The sequence below is a fragment of the Paroedura picta genome, chromosome 8 (genome assembly GCF_049243985.1).
Source record: "Paroedura picta isolate Pp20150507F chromosome 8, Ppicta_v3.0, whole genome shotgun sequence".
Taxonomy (NCBI): Eukaryota; Metazoa; Chordata; class Lepidosauria; order Squamata; family Gekkonidae; genus Paroedura; species Paroedura picta.
In genome coordinates, this window is record NC_135376.1 from 46,625,445 (window position 1) to 46,644,617 (window position 19,173).

A 19,173-nucleotide genomic window follows, 5' to 3' on the forward strand; every position below is an offset into this window, starting at 1 on the left:
TATTCATTTGACTGATAAGTGTGGGGAAAGAGAACGTTCTGAAACCATCAGAGAGGGGGCAGAATGGAGATTCATGCCCAGCTTCCTTTCCCTCCACTTTGCCAACCGGCCTGCCCAAGGCTGTGCTTTTCATAAGGCTCATTGCAGTCAGTCAATGGAGGGAACGGCTGCTTTGTATCTGGCTGAGCCTGCAGTCCGACCACCAGGGCTGGGAGTGGGGGCAGGGAGGAATGCTTTCACCATTACAGGTCTGGGCTGAACGGTTCTGCTTTTCAGTCACTTCTCCCTGGTTCTTAAATGAGTAATAATTAACTGGCTGTGAAATCTGAAATGTAGCGACAGGGCTCTCTTCCCCTCTTCATGGATGCAAAGTTTAAAAGTTGTAGTTCTGAAAGTTTGTTTTTCAGTTTCTTTTAAAAAAATATTTCAGTTGTATACGGATGAAAACAGCTTCACTGGCAACCAGTCATTTGATTTATAAATAAATCTGGTTTGTAGTTGCCATTCAGTTTGTGCTTGCTTAGGAGCAAGGGTGTATAGCTAGGCAAGCAGCCATGTCTTCCAGAAGGCAACCACCCCCTGCATTTCTCCTAGCGATTTATCTGAGGTGAGATCCTGGGCTGGGGGAAACAGAACAGAGGTTGATGGAAGGGGTGTAGGGAATTGCCCTTCAGCTGCTTTGGGTCTGGGATGCTGCCTGTGCCTGTAAACTGCTGTAAGCTTCGCTAGCTCTTCCAGAGTCGCAAGCCTCCTCCTTATGTAAATAATCATGACATATGCCTCTGCTTACTGCTCAGCCGGAGAGGGTCGGAAAGTGGGTGGAGGCTGATCGCAGGCTTCTGTCGTATGTGCAAGAGTGTGTATTTATTGAGAGTCATTAAAATCTCTCTGTGCTGGAGGGTGCCTTGCGTCTTACATGCTGACAATGAATGCACGCCTGGGGTTCTGCATCTCTGCCCAGTGAGAGGGGAAACTGCAAGGTAGCCAAGCCACCTTGCGCAGTACGATGGGGGGACAGCTTACCAGAAGCACGCTATACGGTAAGGAGCTGGCCAGCACTGATGTTTAGACAGCCAATTCTTAATGTTGGGTAGATTTCTTGCCCTTTCTGCAGCAGGAAACAATATGGCTCAGAAAGGTAAGTGAGGTCCCGGGGAAGAACTCCAGCCCCTCCTCTCTGCTTTTCACTCTGCTATGTCTTTTTCTTTTCTTTTCTTGAAAAGGACCCTTCCTCTAAAAGATGGTCTTATTTAAAGCAGAATCTATGATGAATGGGGGGGGGGATGGAGAACGTGTGTGTCTTTTATCAGATCTCATTCCATATGTCGCTTTTGTTTTATTGCTTTGGGCAAATATTTGTCTACAGAAGGTTGCTTCTTTCGTTGACAGATACCATGTAGGAGAAAAGAGAGAGGAGAGAATGTTATATAGCCTTGACAGCAAGGCCAGACAGTTTAAAAAGCATCAGAGGAAGCATGCATTTAAGAAAATGGATTGGGGTTTCAGCTTTAAGATCCCTCAGATAGTGATTTCTGCGCTCTCTCTCTTTCTTTCTCTTGCTCTGTCTCACTATGTGTGTTTGTGAAACTGTATTTGGTTTACAGCACAGCTGGAGGCTTAACAAGTCAGCTTCAATGTAAATCCATTTAGTACCAGTATGCTGCATGTCTTTGCAGGATAATACAGTGGAGTGCACGAGAGGAGAGGGTGCAGTATTGGAGGGATCTAGCACTGAACACTATTCTCTAGGAATAATAGGCAAGACCATATAAGCTTTGCACATTCTTAACCCAAGATTCAGTAAAACCAATTGACTTATTTACAGTAGCAAGTACCATCTAGCCTAAATGAAGTTTATTTCAGCCCTGCTGATTTCAGGGGTAGTATTGTTAAACCTTCCTTGTAGTTCAGCAGTGCTCAGGTTTGGATCATATCCAGTATTTTTACTACAGGAACTGCTTGCTCCTTATCATTGTCGTATTCCTATAACTTATTGTTTGAGAAATATATTCCACAATTCAGTTTTTAACCCATACTTTTCAGACAACCGTTCAACCTACTACCACTGTATCTACTACTAATGATATTCTCCATATGTTTAATGTTAATAACTTGGGGCCCTATCAAGAGTAGGTGAGTAGGCGAAGCTCGGTAGGGCAGCACACCTCGAATAGTTTGCCTTTTTGCAGTGCTTCATGAGTCACAAATACTGTTTGCAAAATAATGCGAATATATTGCCAAAACAGAGCAAGAGAAATCCAGTCAGAAGTGGTTTTCTTTAGAAACTGTTTAATATCAGTAGCCTTTCTTGTGACTAGGAGAACAGAATGCAAAACAAATACCTTCTGGAATCTATCTAAGTGTTCATCTTTAGTTGGGAATCCCCTCTGTTAAATATCCTTCAGTTGCAGGTAATGGCTATTTCATCATAGCGCGATCACAAACATCTACCTTATTTAAAAACTTTTCTGGTAAATGAATAAAACTAAGAAAATAAAGTTTTATCTTAGAAAAAATAAAGTAGAAATATCTAATAATTATATATATATATATATATATATATATATATATATATATATATATATATAGCACATTACAGGGGGAAGACCAGTTTTGGTGAAAGACAGCAGCAAATTTAAGAGTCATGACCTACAAACTAGTCATTACAAAAAATTCAATGGGGAATCACAAAAAAGTGTATAAATTTAATAGGATCATAGTTGGAATAAAGAACCTAGCTGGAAGTTACATTGTTCTTTAGCTTCTTTACCACATGATGGGCAGTAAATAACCTCCACCCTTTCTGACTTCTCTGGAGAACATAAGGAACGGATAGCTGGAGAAGAATCTAGAAGAGCAGCCATGTTAGTCTGTAGCACCAAAAGCTAAAAGGAATCTCATGGCACTTATTTTTATCCAACCTCTCTGTCAAACAGGTACTCAGCACAGCTTACAAGATTTCTAAGATAAGGAATCATAAAACATAAAAATCATAATACAAAACATAAAAACTAGCAAAAAACCCTCTTAAAATCTTTAAAACATTTGTACTAAAAGCACAGGAAACACTGTTAAATTATCAGATAGCATAAAAACAGGTTATTGTCAGGTCACATAAAATAAAATAAAAACCAAAAAGAAATATTAAGTATTTAATATCTATTGGGAAGAAACAAAAACCAACAGAGCTTGAGAGATTGCATACATTTTTACTGGGCACCAAAAACATCAAAGGCTAGTTACCAGGTGAATGAGGGGAGAGCATTCTACAATTATGTTGCCATGACTTCTTGTGCTAGCCTTCCTTGCCTCAGAAACAGGAGGAAATGGTATTTCAGCACCCAAACAACTACGTACAGGAACATATAGTCTTTGGGTTTAAGAACTTTCAGGTGGTCCTTAATTTTTAACAGATTCATTGTTGCACGGACTGCTTAGTATACTAGTAACTACTTCATCAAATGAATGAAAATTAGAAATTGAGTAGAATGAAGTGATGTTCCAATATGTTTCCGAGAAAAAAGAAGAAGCCGCTTGGTGGTTAGCCAGATCCAGTGTAAATAAAACCTATCGTGTTTTAGTGCAGGAAAAGATTTTTCCTAGATTTATTTTTATAGTAACTCTGGATCTGGATTTTAGTGGTGGGGTTAGCTGGTTCTTCATGCATATTTGATTCATATGGCGTTATTTTTCTTTGGGCATCTTTCTGTAAAGCAGTCTGTTTTCTGCTTGATCTACACAATTAACTGGTTCATGTAGATTCACTAATTGAACTCAAGGCTGGGGCTGGGCCTTGGGCTGTCCTGGTTGGCCTTTCGGTCTGTCCTGATTGTAAAAAAAATCTTCTCTCTTTAAAGTTTTAAAAAATATAGAAAAGAATAGGCAAAGTCAGTAATGACCCTGAAAGCCACAATGATTTTTTTCTTGTTTAAAATAGCAATCTTTCAAAATAGGACCCCCCTCCCTTGTGATTAGCATGTGCTTAACCCAATACTCTTGTTTAAATTAGCTCATTATTTCATATGTGACCAAGTAAGTTCATAATAGGAGAAGTAGAGATGTACCGACTTATGTTTTGAAAACCTTAAATGAAACATCTGAGGAAGCAACATCATAATATTTAATGGAGTTTGGTTTGATTTTTCTGAAGCCTAGAATGCTCTCATTATACCCTGAGTAGGTGTGGAACAGATTAATTAGAGTCTAATCAAATATGGTGTGAACTGTGGTCTTTTGCATATGGTGTGGGAAAAGAATATGTTTTATGAAGGAGAACTGAGTTGCAATGGCAAAGATTATCAACCCGACAGCCAGGCCTTCCTTTCAAGACTTCAGACAAAAGAGCCATCTATCATGAATGAGTTGTGTAGTGGCTACCAGTATGAACTATGAGCCTGAAAATGCTTGGTGCAGAGTCTCCATAACTATGAACTCATTAGGTATCCTTAGACATGTCACTGTTCTGTTGGAAGGATTACAGAGATTGTGCATACAGTTGTTTTGGGCACTCTAGTGTCCTGTATAAATGCATTATTATTAGATGTGCCTGATTATCAAAGATAGTGGTTGCAGTTGCTCAACAGCTAAAGGGTAGGGGATATAGAATATGGAATAGCCACATCTTTGGCCACCATAACACTTCGATAATGCTACCACACCCTTCATCCCAGAATCTCTGGGATGTGCAAAACAAAGCCTTCAACATTTCCTCTGGGAATTCAGAGCAGACAAACTTTTAATAAATGATTAGGTAAATGGGAACAGTAATAATTTAAATTTATATTTTCATTGAGCATGTAGAGATTTGAGCTTGATGAAGTTTGAATAATAAGGATTCTTCGGCATTATCAATACACTGTTCTCTGGGAACTGAGGCATTATTGTATACTTTTGTTTATTCTGCAGATATTTAGTGCCAGGCTAGTTAGCTATTCTCTTAAATACTAACCAAAACCAGCTCTGCTTAGCTTTTGGGATCTGGTAAGATTGGGCTAACCTGGGCTATCCAGGTCAGGGCACAAGAAACTGGGCATGGAAACGCCCAACATTAGGAAGCAGTAGCTACCGTGGGGGAGGGTTATGTTCAAGGTAACAAGGCTGTATCTGCAGCCACAGAGAATAATCCAGTTCTGAATGATAGTGCAGTGATAGCAGAATATTCAATATTGCATGGATAGAGCCTGTCATAGACAAAGGATACCATTAATGCTTCTCACATTCTTCTAACATCTTCCCAAGCTTGAAAGTACTCAATACAAGACGCTTCTCGGTGGGAAATAGTTAGGACAGCCTGACAGGTCTGCTCTGTGAGAATGGCTCTAACAGGACTGTGACTAGCCCAAGGTTACCCAGCTGGCTGCATGTGGGGGAGCGGGGAATCAAACCCAGCCACTGCCCTTAACCACTACACCAAATTGTCTGTACTAGGCAACTTGCCCTACCTGTGCCTCCTGTTTGTGCCTCCTGTATGTACAAACCTACAGAATGTAAAAGGGGAAGCAGCTCCCTTGCTAGCTGTATGTATGAATGGAGCAGGAATTGTTTGAAGAAAGTTGCTTTTTGGTAAGAGACTAGATCAGGCAGAGGCACTAATAGTTGGAGGAGAAGAATGAATAGGGCTTGTTTTCCACGCTGTAAGCTAGCACTTTCCTTTAGAAGGATGCACAGTGAACTCCTGTTACACCATTTAAGGCAACTGGTTACCAGTTATGCAGTGTAACAGCTGTCCATAGTAAACATGTACTGAATAAATGGAGTGCAATGTAACGATATTGAAAATAACATAAAGGGAAGTGCAGTCAGTCTTCATCACAGCCAGGAATAGACACCAAGGGTCTTGTTTCTCAGTTCTGTGTTTCTAGTCATAAGACTATCATTTCTTCCTGAGAGTTAAAAAAAAAAAAACCCTCTGCAAATGTTGTGTACATCTCTTACTGTATCGTGCACTCTACTTGGTAAGTTTGCTTATTATGGGTGGCTCTTTCAACAGGATAGAATCTGGTAAACATTTGCCATCGAGATCCACCTGATTCATAACATTAAAATACATAATCAAACATTAGGTAGTTATTTCTTTTTGGTATCAAATGTTTTATATTCAATGGTAGGGTCAACAGCCCCCTTCCCACCAAGTATTTATCTTCTAGCACCTGTTATTTGAATTTGGGACAAAGTTTCACCCAATATCAGGTGTAAAAGGGGACCTGACCCATAGAGCTGGAAGGTGCCAAAAGTGATCAGCAGTCAAGCTGAACATGTCTTTCACTCATGTGCTATGTAGTTTGGTGCGTATTTACTGCTACAATCCAAGTTTCTTTGGGCTGATTCATATGACTGGCAAACTCATGACTTTTGCTTAGACACACGTTACCAGAAATTGTTGACTGGGTGAGCTCCTTCTTTGTGGCCAGTGATCACCTGGTTATAAGCAGTGTGAAGCTTCCTGTATTCCAGCAGAAACCTGCATTTGTATTTGCAGAGGCTAGTAAAAAGGATTAATTCTCCATATGCACACTTAACTGTTCCTAGGTAGGGAACTGACATGTTGTATTTTCAAGCCTTCATTAAAACGAATTGGCCCTCTGGGTGGACTTACTATGAAGCCTTATCAGCTTTTTGAGTAAAAAGCTGTGGCATTTGGACGGTTGGTATTTCTGTGTCTGAAACTGAAAAGAATTCCCTCTCCTTTATTTTTAGTAGGGGAAGTTGTTGCATTATGCATGTGGAATTAAACAATTTATGTGTGGATCTCTTGAGGGGATGTTGTTGCCAGTCATGGTATGCAGACAGAATTAAGATTTTGTGGATGATGTGATTCATCATTCTGTATCCATATCCTTCCCATTGGATCACTAAGCTCAGCCTGGAAACATGATGTCTCTCAGTAAGGAATCGATCAGGGGTAGTCAACCTGTGGTCCTCCAGATGTCCATGGACTACAATTCCCATGAGCCCCTGCCAGGGTCATCAAGGGCCAGAATGTAACCTCCATATGCAATCGCAATACTCCTGGCTCGGAGTTCATTATAGGGGCTCTGCCACTATAGAAAACAGAATGCTGAACTAGATAGTTGCCTAGGTAATAGTTTGCCTAGGGACCCCCAAAAAACCTTGGCTGAGCCCTGGATGAGTCACCATGCCAAATACATTTAGACTTGTGGGTCTCCATATTTTAAAAGTTGGGAAATGTTGCATATAGGAAGCCGACTTTATTTTGTTTTTTGTTCCATTGCTTTCCTTAATCTGCTCTGTGCAGATACTTACAATGCAGAGCCTCTCCTCACCAAGAGAGCTGATATTGTGCTGGTAAGGGGTGGGGCTCTGTATCATAAACATGGGTAGAAATGTTGGACTGGTGGTAGTTGGGCTTTGGCCAGGCAAGATGGGAGAGAAAGAAGGCAAGGATGAACTTTTGCAGAGAGTGGTCACTGAGCATACCTGTGCTGGCTGGTTTCAAACCACACTAATTATCCTGGTCCTAAGTGTATTTTTCCTGTCTCTAAATCTCTGGGCCGTGACCCTTAGTTCTCGTCTTGACACTGGACAGCTCATAATTCTGGTTCTCCCTCTTCCTGTCGCATGAATTGCCATCATGTAGCTAAATTGTTAAAGGGTATGCTATATCATTTAGTTGCTATATGTCTCAAACTTTTTGATCAGTGGTTCTTCAAACCTCTCAGAAGTTAGCAGACCAAGGAATCCAAGCTGGACAGGAGGGTTTCTGAATAGATTGCACCCATGCCGAAGAGCTGCTGCTGTCTCTCCTAAAAGCAGCCCAGCTAATTGGCTGCACCTGGGGTAGGACTCACTCATCCTCCCCAGGAGCTATCCCAGCTGGGCCCCATCTACTTTGACAGCATGCCTGCAGTCTCTGACTCCTTCGGCGTTCAGCAAACACCACCTGTCTGCTTCACCTGCGTCGCTCAGGCGAGCTGTCAGGGCTGGAATGCATCTGTGGATGCATCAAAGATGCCTCTTGGGAAGAGCCTGGCTGACTTGTGCTGCGTTCCCCTGCTGCACATTCAGAGGCCCCTCTCTCTTCTGCCAGAACTGGCTCAGCTGCAGGCCCTGGTTGCTGTGGCACCTCCTGGGAGATGGGAGGTGGCAGCGGGCGCATGACAGTAGATATTATAAATGCCAAATATTTCTAGAGTTGTTGTTCATCAATATTTCTACACTGTTAGAACTGAGCTTCAGTTTATTGGCCATCCTGCATTCTATTGCCTTCTAGGAAAAGATTACTGCTTCAGGATTTAATGTGAAAGCTAAATGGAGTTGTGTATCATCAGGATTCTTTAAACTGTAGATGAAACTCTGAAAAACCAAATTCTGCAACCAAAGATGTTTATATTTGTTTGCTTTCTATTTCTGGGAAAAAAGGAAAACTGTGGCCTTTGAACTTCAGAACTGAAGAAGCCTACTTTTTATTTGTTATTGTTTAAAATTATTCCTTATCTACTAACCCATGGAATCTTCTAAATGTGATAACGACTTTGACTAACCTGACCAATGATAGGCAGCTGTTTCGGAGCTGTTTTTAGGAGAGGGGGATAGATATGGTTGAAAGTTTAAGGATGTAATCAAGCCAATTTTAAAAGTACTCTTTCATTTAGAGAAAGTTAAGTCTAGAACGTAGAGTTTTAAAATCACGATGGGTTTGTAAACACATACATACATATACAGCAGTCTTGTTATCCTCTGAAGTTTTTGTTTGTTTGAAGTCCCCCAAACTTAGATAAACTTGTGTACATATGCAAATAGTTTTCTAGTTATGGAAGTCACACATTCATTGTTATGTTATCTGTTATTTGCTTTGCTTTGATTCCTGGGTACCACCATAACAAAAATGTTGGGGAAGCATAATGGAAGACAACATATCTTTATGAGAGCTTTTGCTCTTACCAGGCTGGCTTCTGACATGACAAGCAGTAAAGTTTATCCAGCAGTGAGAAAGATGGATCAAGGAACAATTCCTGATGATCTTTGATTTTGTTGCCCCTACAGTACCTTCAACGGTTCAGTTGTAACAAATTTTCATTTGTTTTTCTTCCAAGTCTCGAACCCTTTTTACAAATGCACAGATACAGAGCTTAGTTTGTAGAATTCATCTTTTGCTAGTAGAAATGGAGAATCTGCATAATCAGTTGAAGCAAGATTTGGGCTTTTGCTCTGTGCACACTTTAGGGAGGTTTCAGTGGTTTCAGTGTAGCATGACTAGAACCTACAACCTTTAAATCTTATTCAGAAGTAAATCCTATTTATTTAAATGGGACTAATGTCAAAATACCCTGACCTGGAAAGCCCAGGTTAGTCTGGTCTCATCAGGATCAGCTCGGGTTAGTATTTGGAAGGGAGACCACCAAGGAAGTTCAGGGTCATGATGTGGGGGCAGGCAATGGCAAACCACATCTGAACATCTCTTGCCTTGACATCCGTACAGGGTTGCCATATGTTTGCTGTGACTTGATGCTCCCCCCAAGTCAAAACAAATATACATACAAATGCACACCTTAAGTTTTCCCCAACAACATTGAGGGTAAGAGTTTCTCTTCACAAACAATTAAGAAACAGATTATTAAAATTTAAAATGAAAGTAACCTGAACCATTTAACTGAATCCCAAGAAGAGCGGATACAGACTCCTTGCCAATAGCAAGCTATATTGCTGCTCGGTCCCAATTTTATTTGCTGACTCTGAATATGCTTTGGGCCATGGGGTACACCTTATCAAAACATGTGCTGAAAATCAGTATGAAAATAGTCAAGCAATGGGATAATATTCTTTCTTTAGAGTACTTTGTGTTGAAGAAATGCTAATGAGTAACTAGGAGGAATAATCTTACTGTGAAAAAAATTGGTCTCAACATTACATTTTAATGAGCATTCAGTGTTATTGAATCTTATTCCTCCCACCAAAAAAGATTAAAACTTGGTTGTGTAAAATGAAAAATTAGAGTCCCATTGTTTTTATTTAGATTTTAAAGATGAGCTAATTTTCACACCATGCAAAACTGAAGGGAAAAAAGTCCACATTTTGCCTTCTATTTCTAATCAAAGCCAGCTAATGGGCCAAAAGGGGTACTGAGTGGTACACCCAAGTTCAGACTAACAGCTGAATAATCAAAATTATTGCAAGATATGTTGGAATATGTTCTAAAGATATATCTGTATATCGGGGCTTGCCTAATAACTAAAAATTTGTTTAGAACAAAATGATTATTGAGTCCAGTTTATTTTCATCACATGCTGTCATTCATGACTTATCTGCTTATATGTATAACAGGATGCACATTGGTATGCCTGCAATACTTGCTTAGCTATAGTGCTTTGGTGACAGAATAAGTATCTTGAGTTCGTTGAAATTATAGCTGCAACCAGAGAAATTAGCACACAGAACTATGCTTTCTTTCTATCAGAGAAGATGTTGGTAGAGGAAAATGGAAGAGCCAGCATCCGGTTTGGTGTAGTGGTAAGGAGCACGGACTTCTAATCTGGTGAGCTGGGTTTGATTCCCCACTTCCCCGCATACAGCCAGCTGGGTGACCTTGGGCTTGCCACAGCCCTGATAAGGCTGTTCTAATAAGGCTGTCCCATCCCTAGAGCAGGTGGAGCCATGGTGTTTGCAGTAAGAACTGCCATTTGAGTCCCTTGCTTTGGTTGTAGTTGCTGTTTGTTTTCAGAAAACAAGTCCCAGCATTGGGCCACACCTAATTCTGCAGCAAACGTGTTCTAGTACAAACTAATCTTTAGAGAAAAACATTAAACAATGCCTGTACTAAACTGCTTGGAAAGTGGTTCATACTGGGTTAGGTACATTATGCATGCTTTTGGATGGAGCTCTAGGCAATTTTATTTCTTGGCTGTCCACCTACATATTGTGGTTTCTTGGGTTTTATTCCAGCAATAATGCAGCAAACCCCACTCATTCTGTTCTGCAAAACTTTTCAGTTTTTTAACTACCTTTGTTCATCTCATAAATAATCTCCCAATGGCTGGGCTATCAAGTTTCCTGATTTTACTGCTTCATGCAGTTGAGTTTCACATTTTGTGCTTAGTGACAAACCCTGTTCTATACTGTATCAGTTTTCTAGCATGGCTTCATTAATCAAGGGAAAGAGAAGATAAATATTACAGCCACTGAAATGCTGGTTTCAAACTAGACCTGTGACTATAGAAGTACAGAGTAGATTTTCCTTATTGAGTTACCTGAGTAGTAAATTATTTACCTAGGTAATATATCAATACAAGCAGGAGAGATGTACATTTTCCCTTATATCTCCTTCCCACTGTTTCCTCTTAATCCTTCCCTGGCAGTTCTTGTAGCCTCTCCTTCTTACCCATCAGTCAGCCTACCTTTATCTGACCCCTATCTTCAGCTTTCTGTCCTTCCCTCCCCCTCTACCAAGGAAAAGCCTGGCTGAACTGTAGATTTGCCAGGCTTGGCAGTCCTGAAAGGTTTGAAGGCAGGTTGGGGGATGGGGAATGCCATTTAATGTGGCTATATCACTTCCAGTCACTCCCTGGTTTTCCTACTGGTGCATCACTGAGCACCAGTAGGTGACAGGAACACAGGGGTGGCAGGTTGCCCTCAATAATGGGTGGGGGCTGACTTTGGGCTCAGCCGGGCTACACTCTGACCACCACGGGGCTTCAATAAGTTCTTTGGGAAGTGAGTTTCTGGTAGTAATCTCTGGGCCTGTCCCTGGCAAGTCTGCTTTCAACAGTTGACATGACAGGGAGGGAATTTTTTCCAGAGCTGTTTCAGCTTCCCAGTCCACCCCCACTCCCCCCCATGGCGTTGCTTTCCAGAAGCCAAGGCTTGGAGTTATTGCTTTGATTGATTTCAGATTTTTATGCATGCTTTGGGGACTCCTTTCAGGTTTCTAGAGAATCCCCCCTGGCTCAATTTTGTGGATTTTTTGATCCACACTCTGTAGGCTTGCTTGGAATAATTTATATGATCAAAGCACTATATTTTTGTATTAAAACATTTATAATCTGCTTTTAATCAATTGTTTTGCTAACATGTATTCTTCTAACATGTTTTTATTTGACTTAAGTGCAATTAAAGGAGGCAACGATTTTACTCAGGCACAGGTGGGGAATGGATGCTTAATTTCTCTCATTTTTTAATCTGGAACATCTTTCAAAATTGCTGTAAACGCCACATCTGTCAGTAGTCTTTTTGTAGGGTATCTGGAAAATACTGCCCCACTGCTTGAGCAAATTAACAACTCCCACAGCAAGTGGTGGGAAAGGGCCCACTCCCACAAAGAAAGGAGGGGAGGGGAGGGGAGGGGGATAAGGAGTCAGTCCAAAAACTTGACTGGGCCTTGTGCCCAACTTGCCTGTCCAGGAGCAGCCTTCCTTGAGCTGGGCATAGTTCTTTATGGCAAGAAACTGCCTTCACTGGTCAAGGCACAACTTGCTGTGGCTGGGTACCACTTTTCCCCAAGCCAGGTGCACTTTACACTGGCCAGGTCCTGCTTTCTCTATGCCTGGGGGCTGCCCTTCCTGGGCTGGATGAGGTTTTCACCAGCCCAGCCCCACCTTCCCCACAGGCCACTTTCCTTGGGCCAGCACAACTCTTCTATTCTGGACCAACCCAAGCCATTGGCCCACTGGCAAATTTCCAGGTGGTTATAATGGCCAGTCTGCCCGTGCATTTTATATAAAGGAGAAACAACATGGAGATTTGTGATTGGCTCCAGATCATTGATTTCCTTAACACCCGTGTTTGCTGTGAAACAGCAAGTAGTAACCGCACATGAGCAGCACTTCTTAGATCTTTTTAGTGCAGTTGCAGGCTGGACGCTTCCTTAGGCGGGTATTCACATGGCATGGGACCAGACAGGGACTGGAGGGAATGGCTTTTCAATTTTGATGAGGCTGGTATAAGTTAAGCAGATTAAAGACATTAAGAGTGTAGATTCTTATACCAGTTTCTAAGAGAGACCATGTCAAAGTGATCAATCAGCTGTCATGGCTAGCACATTTTGACTGTTACATAGATGCTGCTATGAGGCTGTCATCAGCTGTATTTGAAAGACCAAATATGACAGAGGGAAATGTGAGTCAGTAATGACTGACATGCAGATATGTATAGTAAGTCTGATATTGCTTTGTTATTCTGATAACTGGCTGTTCTGGAAACTAGCTGGATAAAAGATTTCCAGAACATAAACAAACTGTTGGAAGAAAATACTAAACATGACAAGATAGTGTAGAAGGCAAATGAAGACATGAATAATAGGTTTTGGCCTCAAGTTATAATGAACAAGATCAAGAGGTTGCCATTATTCAGGCATGTGAAGCTTAGTAACACACACATGTACGTATATGGAAGGAAGAAGGTATCAGAGGAAACTGCTCAAAAGATAAATAACCATGTACATGAGCTGGGCAAACAAGAGAGAGGAGTGAATTAAGTCATGTGCATTATCAGTGCCTATCTAAGATCAAAAAGAACTCCTGTCTTGAAGGGAAATTGTAATGATTAAGTTGTTGAAATTGACCCGTGGGAAAAATCAGTAAAAGTTTTCTCAGCTTGGTGTACCGAGCACATTTTTAGTAGGCAAATTCAAAGAGTTTAGAAAAAATGCAAGTATAAAACTGTTGAAGGGGATGTGCTTTGACTTCAGAATATGCAAGCCTCATGATGTTTAGTTAATTTAATTTAAATAATTTGCCTTTCTTACTGAGACTGAAGACAGACTGTACAGTGTACGTAAATGCATCAAATAGAATGGGATAACAGATACAGACTGTATGTACTATACATAGTGATGTATTCTACAGTCCCTTTCCTTTCTATAAAACATCTTTCTTAACCTTTTCAGTATATCACAGCCCTATTACCTATATGAGAATGCCTTCCTGAATAATTCATTTTTGTACAGCTTGTGGAATGCCAGGAGAATGGGAGCCTTGCTGACCTTCTCAGGCAGGCCATTCCTTAAGATGGGGGTCTCAACAGATATTGCACATTAGGGGTAGTTATTGATATTGCAGATTTGCAGGGTGGTACCTGAAGGAAACCTACTCAGATGAGCAAGGCTGTCATGGGGGAAAAGATGGTTCTCCAAATAAGAGGAACCAAGGCCATGTAGATCTTTGTATGTGATAGCTAAAATCTTGAATTGAACAAGGTAACTGATGACAGCCAATGGCAGCCAATGAAATGACAGTAGAATGTATGCTCTGCCTAGCTCCTACAAACTGGAGTCTCTGCATGGACTGCAAGGGGAGCCCTATATAGAGGGAATTATGTTAGTCTTAGTGTTAATGACATGGTCCTAGGTGACCAGATCACCTAGGGGTCAAGGTAAGAACCGTGTTCTGGGCTAAACATGGTAATAAAAGCTGGTCTCCAGTGACAATTCTTGTTGTCTATTTTAGGAGAAATTATTTGAACCAGTCCAACACACATCCCTTGATACCTGCTTCTGCCTCCAACAAGCTGTTGTATCAAAGGCTCAGATAAATCTACTAGGCACAGCCTCTTTGTGTGATGGAGGTCCTGAACTACTGATTGATCATATAAGGACCAAATCAACAAGCCTCTGGTTTCTACCATAAACCAGGGGCTTGTTAATTTGGTTCATAGATTATTTTAGTAGCTTTGATGGGCAAGGATCTAGGTCACAAGTAGAAGTCTTCACAGATCCCAGGATCCTGTCAACATCTATCATGGTCAAGATGGCAAGTAGTTCTGACAAGAAAGGTGCAGAGACTGATAGCTTAACACTTGTAACTGTTTAGATGCCTCATGATTTGAAGGTCATATATTTTCCACATCACAGCATTTGCCCTGTATAAAGGTTACATGCCCATTGTTTACAGTCAGATGCCAGGCTAGACAAAAAGGCAGGAGAAAAGAGAAGGAGAGGGAAAGATTTTGCATAAAAGAAGAACAGGTGTGCAACAGCTTCCAATTATCCCTGCAAGCTGTTTAGAAAATGCTGTCAACAGGTGAGATATATCAAAGTCACCATCTTTTGTGTGTGTGTGTGTGTCAGATGTGGATGTGGGGTACATATGACTAAATGTTTGGCGTTGAGGGTGGGGTTCCCCCCCCCCAACACAATGAGAGACTTGACCAGTCTGAAGGTTCACATAGTTTAGCCGCCTGATTAGCCAGATACTTGCTTGATTCCCCATTTTTTCAATTAGCAATCCTTAATCACAGCTGTATGGCCTCTTGTGGCGCAGAGTGGTAAGGCAGCAGACATGCAGTCTGAAAGCTCTGCCCATGAGGCTGGGAATTCGATCCCAGCAGCTGACTCAGGGTTGACTCAGCTTTCCATCCTTCCAAGGTTGGTAAAATGAGTACCCAGCTTGCTGGGGGGTAAATGGTAATGACTGGGAAAGGCACTGGCAAACCACCCCGTATTGAGTCTGCCAAGAAAACGCTAGAAGGCGTCACCCCAAGGGTCAGACATGACTCGGTGCTTGCACAGGGGATACCTTTACCTTTACCTAATCACAGCTGTACTGCCTCTGAGAGTGCAGAAAGCTGCAATTTGCATTCTATATACATATGGAAAGGCATGATATTTGAGCAGAAGTGAACTGACCATTTCAGTTACAGGGAACTCTTGTGGTGGGCCTCTGCTGCTGACAACAGAATGTGGAACTAAGCCCTAGCACCTCCCCACTAATGCCTCAGGAGGCATTTGGTTCCCTGCCCTTCAGTAGCACCAGTTCACCAGTTACCACATCCCATGCTGCTGCCTAGATGCAGAAGGAGGCAATGGGTAGGCCAACACTCATGGCTGGCAGAGCTGGTAGAATATGAAGCAAGCAGCCCCTGTAGTCCAGATTTACGACATCATGGGGTACGCTCAGTTTCACTTGCTTCCAGGCCTTTTTGCCTTCCCAGTCTGCCCCGTCTTTTCCGAAGTAAAAAGCCTCAAATGATTCAGATTTTCCTCTTAAGGAAGTTACTTGTATTTGCTTAACTATTTGGTTGCTGTGTTGTAGCTCTACAGTAGTGGTCCCCAACCTTTTTATCACCGGGGACCGGTCAACGCTTGACAATTTTACTGAGGCCCGGCCGGGGGGGGGTGTAGTCTTTTGCCGAAAGACGTCACTGCCACTGCCTGAGGCCCTGCTTCACTTGCTTTCCTGCCGGCACCCCTGACTTCCCGCTGCCCGCTGGGGGACGCTGCCAGCAGTAGCTGCGCAGTGCCGCGCCGAGGGGGAGCCCCAGTCATGGCGGCCACTGGAGAGCACCAAAGGTGAGCCAGCAGCAGAGTGGCAGGGCAGCCCCTGAGGCAGCAGCCGGGGAGGAGGACAAGGAGGAGCTGCGGCCCGGTACCAACTGATCTGTGGACCGGCACTGGTCCCCGGACCGGGGGTTGGAGACCACTGCTCTACAGGATCCATATTGATGTGTGGTGACCAGAATAGTACCCAGTATTCCTACTATGGTTACAAACAGAGAGATACTACAATACTGTTCATTTTAATTCCAACTCTTCTGTAATAGTCCCTAGTGTAGAATTTCCCTATTTTTATCACTAGCTGACTCATTGATTTGATGATTACATTGAACTGCTCATTCTGATACAAAGATTTCTTTACTGATTTGTTACTGCCAGCTTGCAAACCATAGATGTATATGCATATCCAGGATTCCTCACTAACACCAATGGCTATTTAACTAATTTGGAGAAATCATTTTGGAACTCTCTATAGTCTGCTTGGGGTTTTATTATTTTAATAATTTGGTGTCATTTACAACCTTGGTTACCACAGAAGTTATCACAATAGTACCACCCCTAATTGAAATCCTTGCGGGACTTCAGTGTGATTTTTCCTCTACTGCCTGCTGAGTTTGGTAAGGAGCTTTTAGTAAAGGACTTCATCATATTTGGAGAAGTCCAATGATATAATAATTGCAAAATTATCTCTGTCTGCATGCTTGTTGAGACTTCCAAAGGGATGAAAAAGGTTGGTGAGGCTGGAATTCCAGCTGCAGAAGCCATACTGCAACTGGCTGACTAGATTCCTTTTTTAAAATCAGGGTTACATTAGATATCTTCCACTTACAATGATGTCACATATATTTCTTAAAAGATCAGAAATTTTTCATTTGCATTATTTAAGAAATCTGAGTCATATGTCATGCTGACCTGGTGACTTTAAAAAAACGTGTCAGTTAGCCATACACTTCATCTTATCATCTCTGTTTGACTATGGCTTTTAGAAACCTTCCAGGAAAAGTAGTTCAGCTGTGGGCATCAATCCAGAAATCTTCAGTGAAGATTTATTTGAGGGAAAGGACCGTAGAACAGGGGTAGTCCACCTGTGGTCCTCCAGATGTCCATGGACTACAATTCCCATGAGCCCCTGCCAGAAAACGCTGGTGGGGGCTCATGGGAATTGTAGTCCATGGACATCTGGAGGACCACAGGTGGACTACCCCTGCCATAGAGAACTGAAATCCTTCTATCCTCCAACAGCAGTCTTCCCCCATCTATGTCACCCGTGTTCCAACTACATCCCTCTCAAGTTTCCGTACTTCTGATGTATTTGAACAAACATTTATGGTTTTATTTTGCTCCTCAGGGTTTTGCTTACCTTGTTGTCAACATGCATTTGTTTTGCCAGAAATTATTCTCATTTGGACAAAAGCCACACTATTTATGGAAATATTTCTTGTGTTTTATAACATCTTTACCTTTTAAAACAGATTATTGGACCTTCTTGGATTTGTTTGTTTCTTTGCTAATTTGTTCTCTGTATTCTAGACCCATTCTAGGGGTTCCCAAAGCGAATGCCCCCATCCACTCCATTATATTCTATGGGATGGACACTCTATTGGATATAATGGAGGGATGGGGGCACCCTCTTCGGGAGCACCTAGAACCGCTAGGACCAGTCATTTGGAAATTTGGAGGGGAGTCATGGAAGAGCCTCTCAAAGTTACCATGAAAGTTTGAAGGGTGTACCTCAAACTCCCACCTCCCCAGACCCTGTGAAAGACAGGAATGCTAAAATTCCCATTATGGTCTATGGTGCCATTGACTTTCATGGGCGCCAAAGCCAAGGTGTAAGGGGCAGCATTCAAAAGCACTATGCATCTTTGACTATATGCATAGGTATTGCAACAGAGAAGTATGATTTTAAAAAAATAACGGGCTTTGTGGAACCTTTAAATTGCATTAGAATATGGAGGAAGGGGATTAGTTGCCTGAATTGATTGACGATACATATAAGGTGTGTTGCTATCTTCTGTCTCTTCCAGCAGCAGGTGAGGAGGGTAAGATGTACAAAAAGAAGGCAGACAAAGACAGAAAAAAGGGTGAGGAGGCCCAAGGGGATGGAATATAATATCGCACTTTGCGATTCCACAGGCATGACGCTATTTTTACTAATGTGCGGAAATGCCCTGATATTTAAATACTGTTTAGTAGTTCTTATAATTCTTGCTCATTCCCTCTCTTCTAGTTCCTTCTTGCATGCTTTGCAAAACTTTGACTTTCATCAGTTCTGCTCCTAATTCTTTCTTGTACTCTTGCTGGGATTGAATAGGATGGCTTCCAAGTGACTGCAGTGTGCATGGAAAATGTGCCCAGGATAGGCTTTCCATTAAAATGTATTTAAACTTGAAGAGAATGCTGGCAGTTTTACAAGTATTCCAGAACTAGATCCCCAAATACTATGACTAGTGTTTCTTTCTTTCTTCCAAAAGATTAACTGCTGATTTATATTTAGCAACAGGAGTGATTTTTTTTTAAGAAATGTACTCTATTTGAGGCCCACCAAAGGAAAGAAAGCTTCTCTTACATAGATTTGCAATCCATAGGAATAAAACATGGCCATAAAGCATTACAGCTGGAATCTTCTTTTACTGTCTGGTGTTTGAAGCTTGGACTGCTATTTACACCCTGTTCAAATGAAAATAGGAGGATTAGAAAATTTCTACCCAGCTGCCTGGCACTTTAAGACAATACTTCACACTTTAAGAAATGAAGTTAGAGTTGCCACTACAAGGCTGGAAATTGGTTGGAGACTCAGCACTGCCCATCTCCCCCACTGGCAACATATGCCAGCAACATATTGACATCATTTCCAGCAGGTTTGGAAGTGATGTCTACCATCCGGCCCCAAACTCTATGGCTTGACTGTAAAGTTTTGACCAAATACTAGTGCATTGCTGGCCATTTGA

General features: G+C 41.7%; 1 protein-coding gene across 4 annotated transcripts in view; it reads left to right on the forward strand.

The window, feature by feature from the left end:
* Window positions 1-19,173, forward strand: part of NEURL1 (neuralized E3 ubiquitin protein ligase 1) — a 160,358-nt gene that overhangs the window by 75,690 nt on the left and 65,495 nt on the right. The window contains exon 1 of one of the 4 annotated variants that reach the window (XM_077349615.1): window positions 536-607. The exons of 2 other annotated variants lie outside the window; for them this stretch is intronic. Coding sequence is in view for 1 of the 2 variants with exons in the window: in XM_077349614.1 (XP_077205729.1) it covers window positions 1,007-1,040 (34 nt within the window). In the remaining variant the exon portion in view is untranslated. Of the gene's footprint in view, window positions 1-535; window positions 608-809; window positions 1,041-19,173 lie in introns of those variants that run through there. One more of the 4 variants, XM_077349614.1, reaches the window with a different exon arrangement.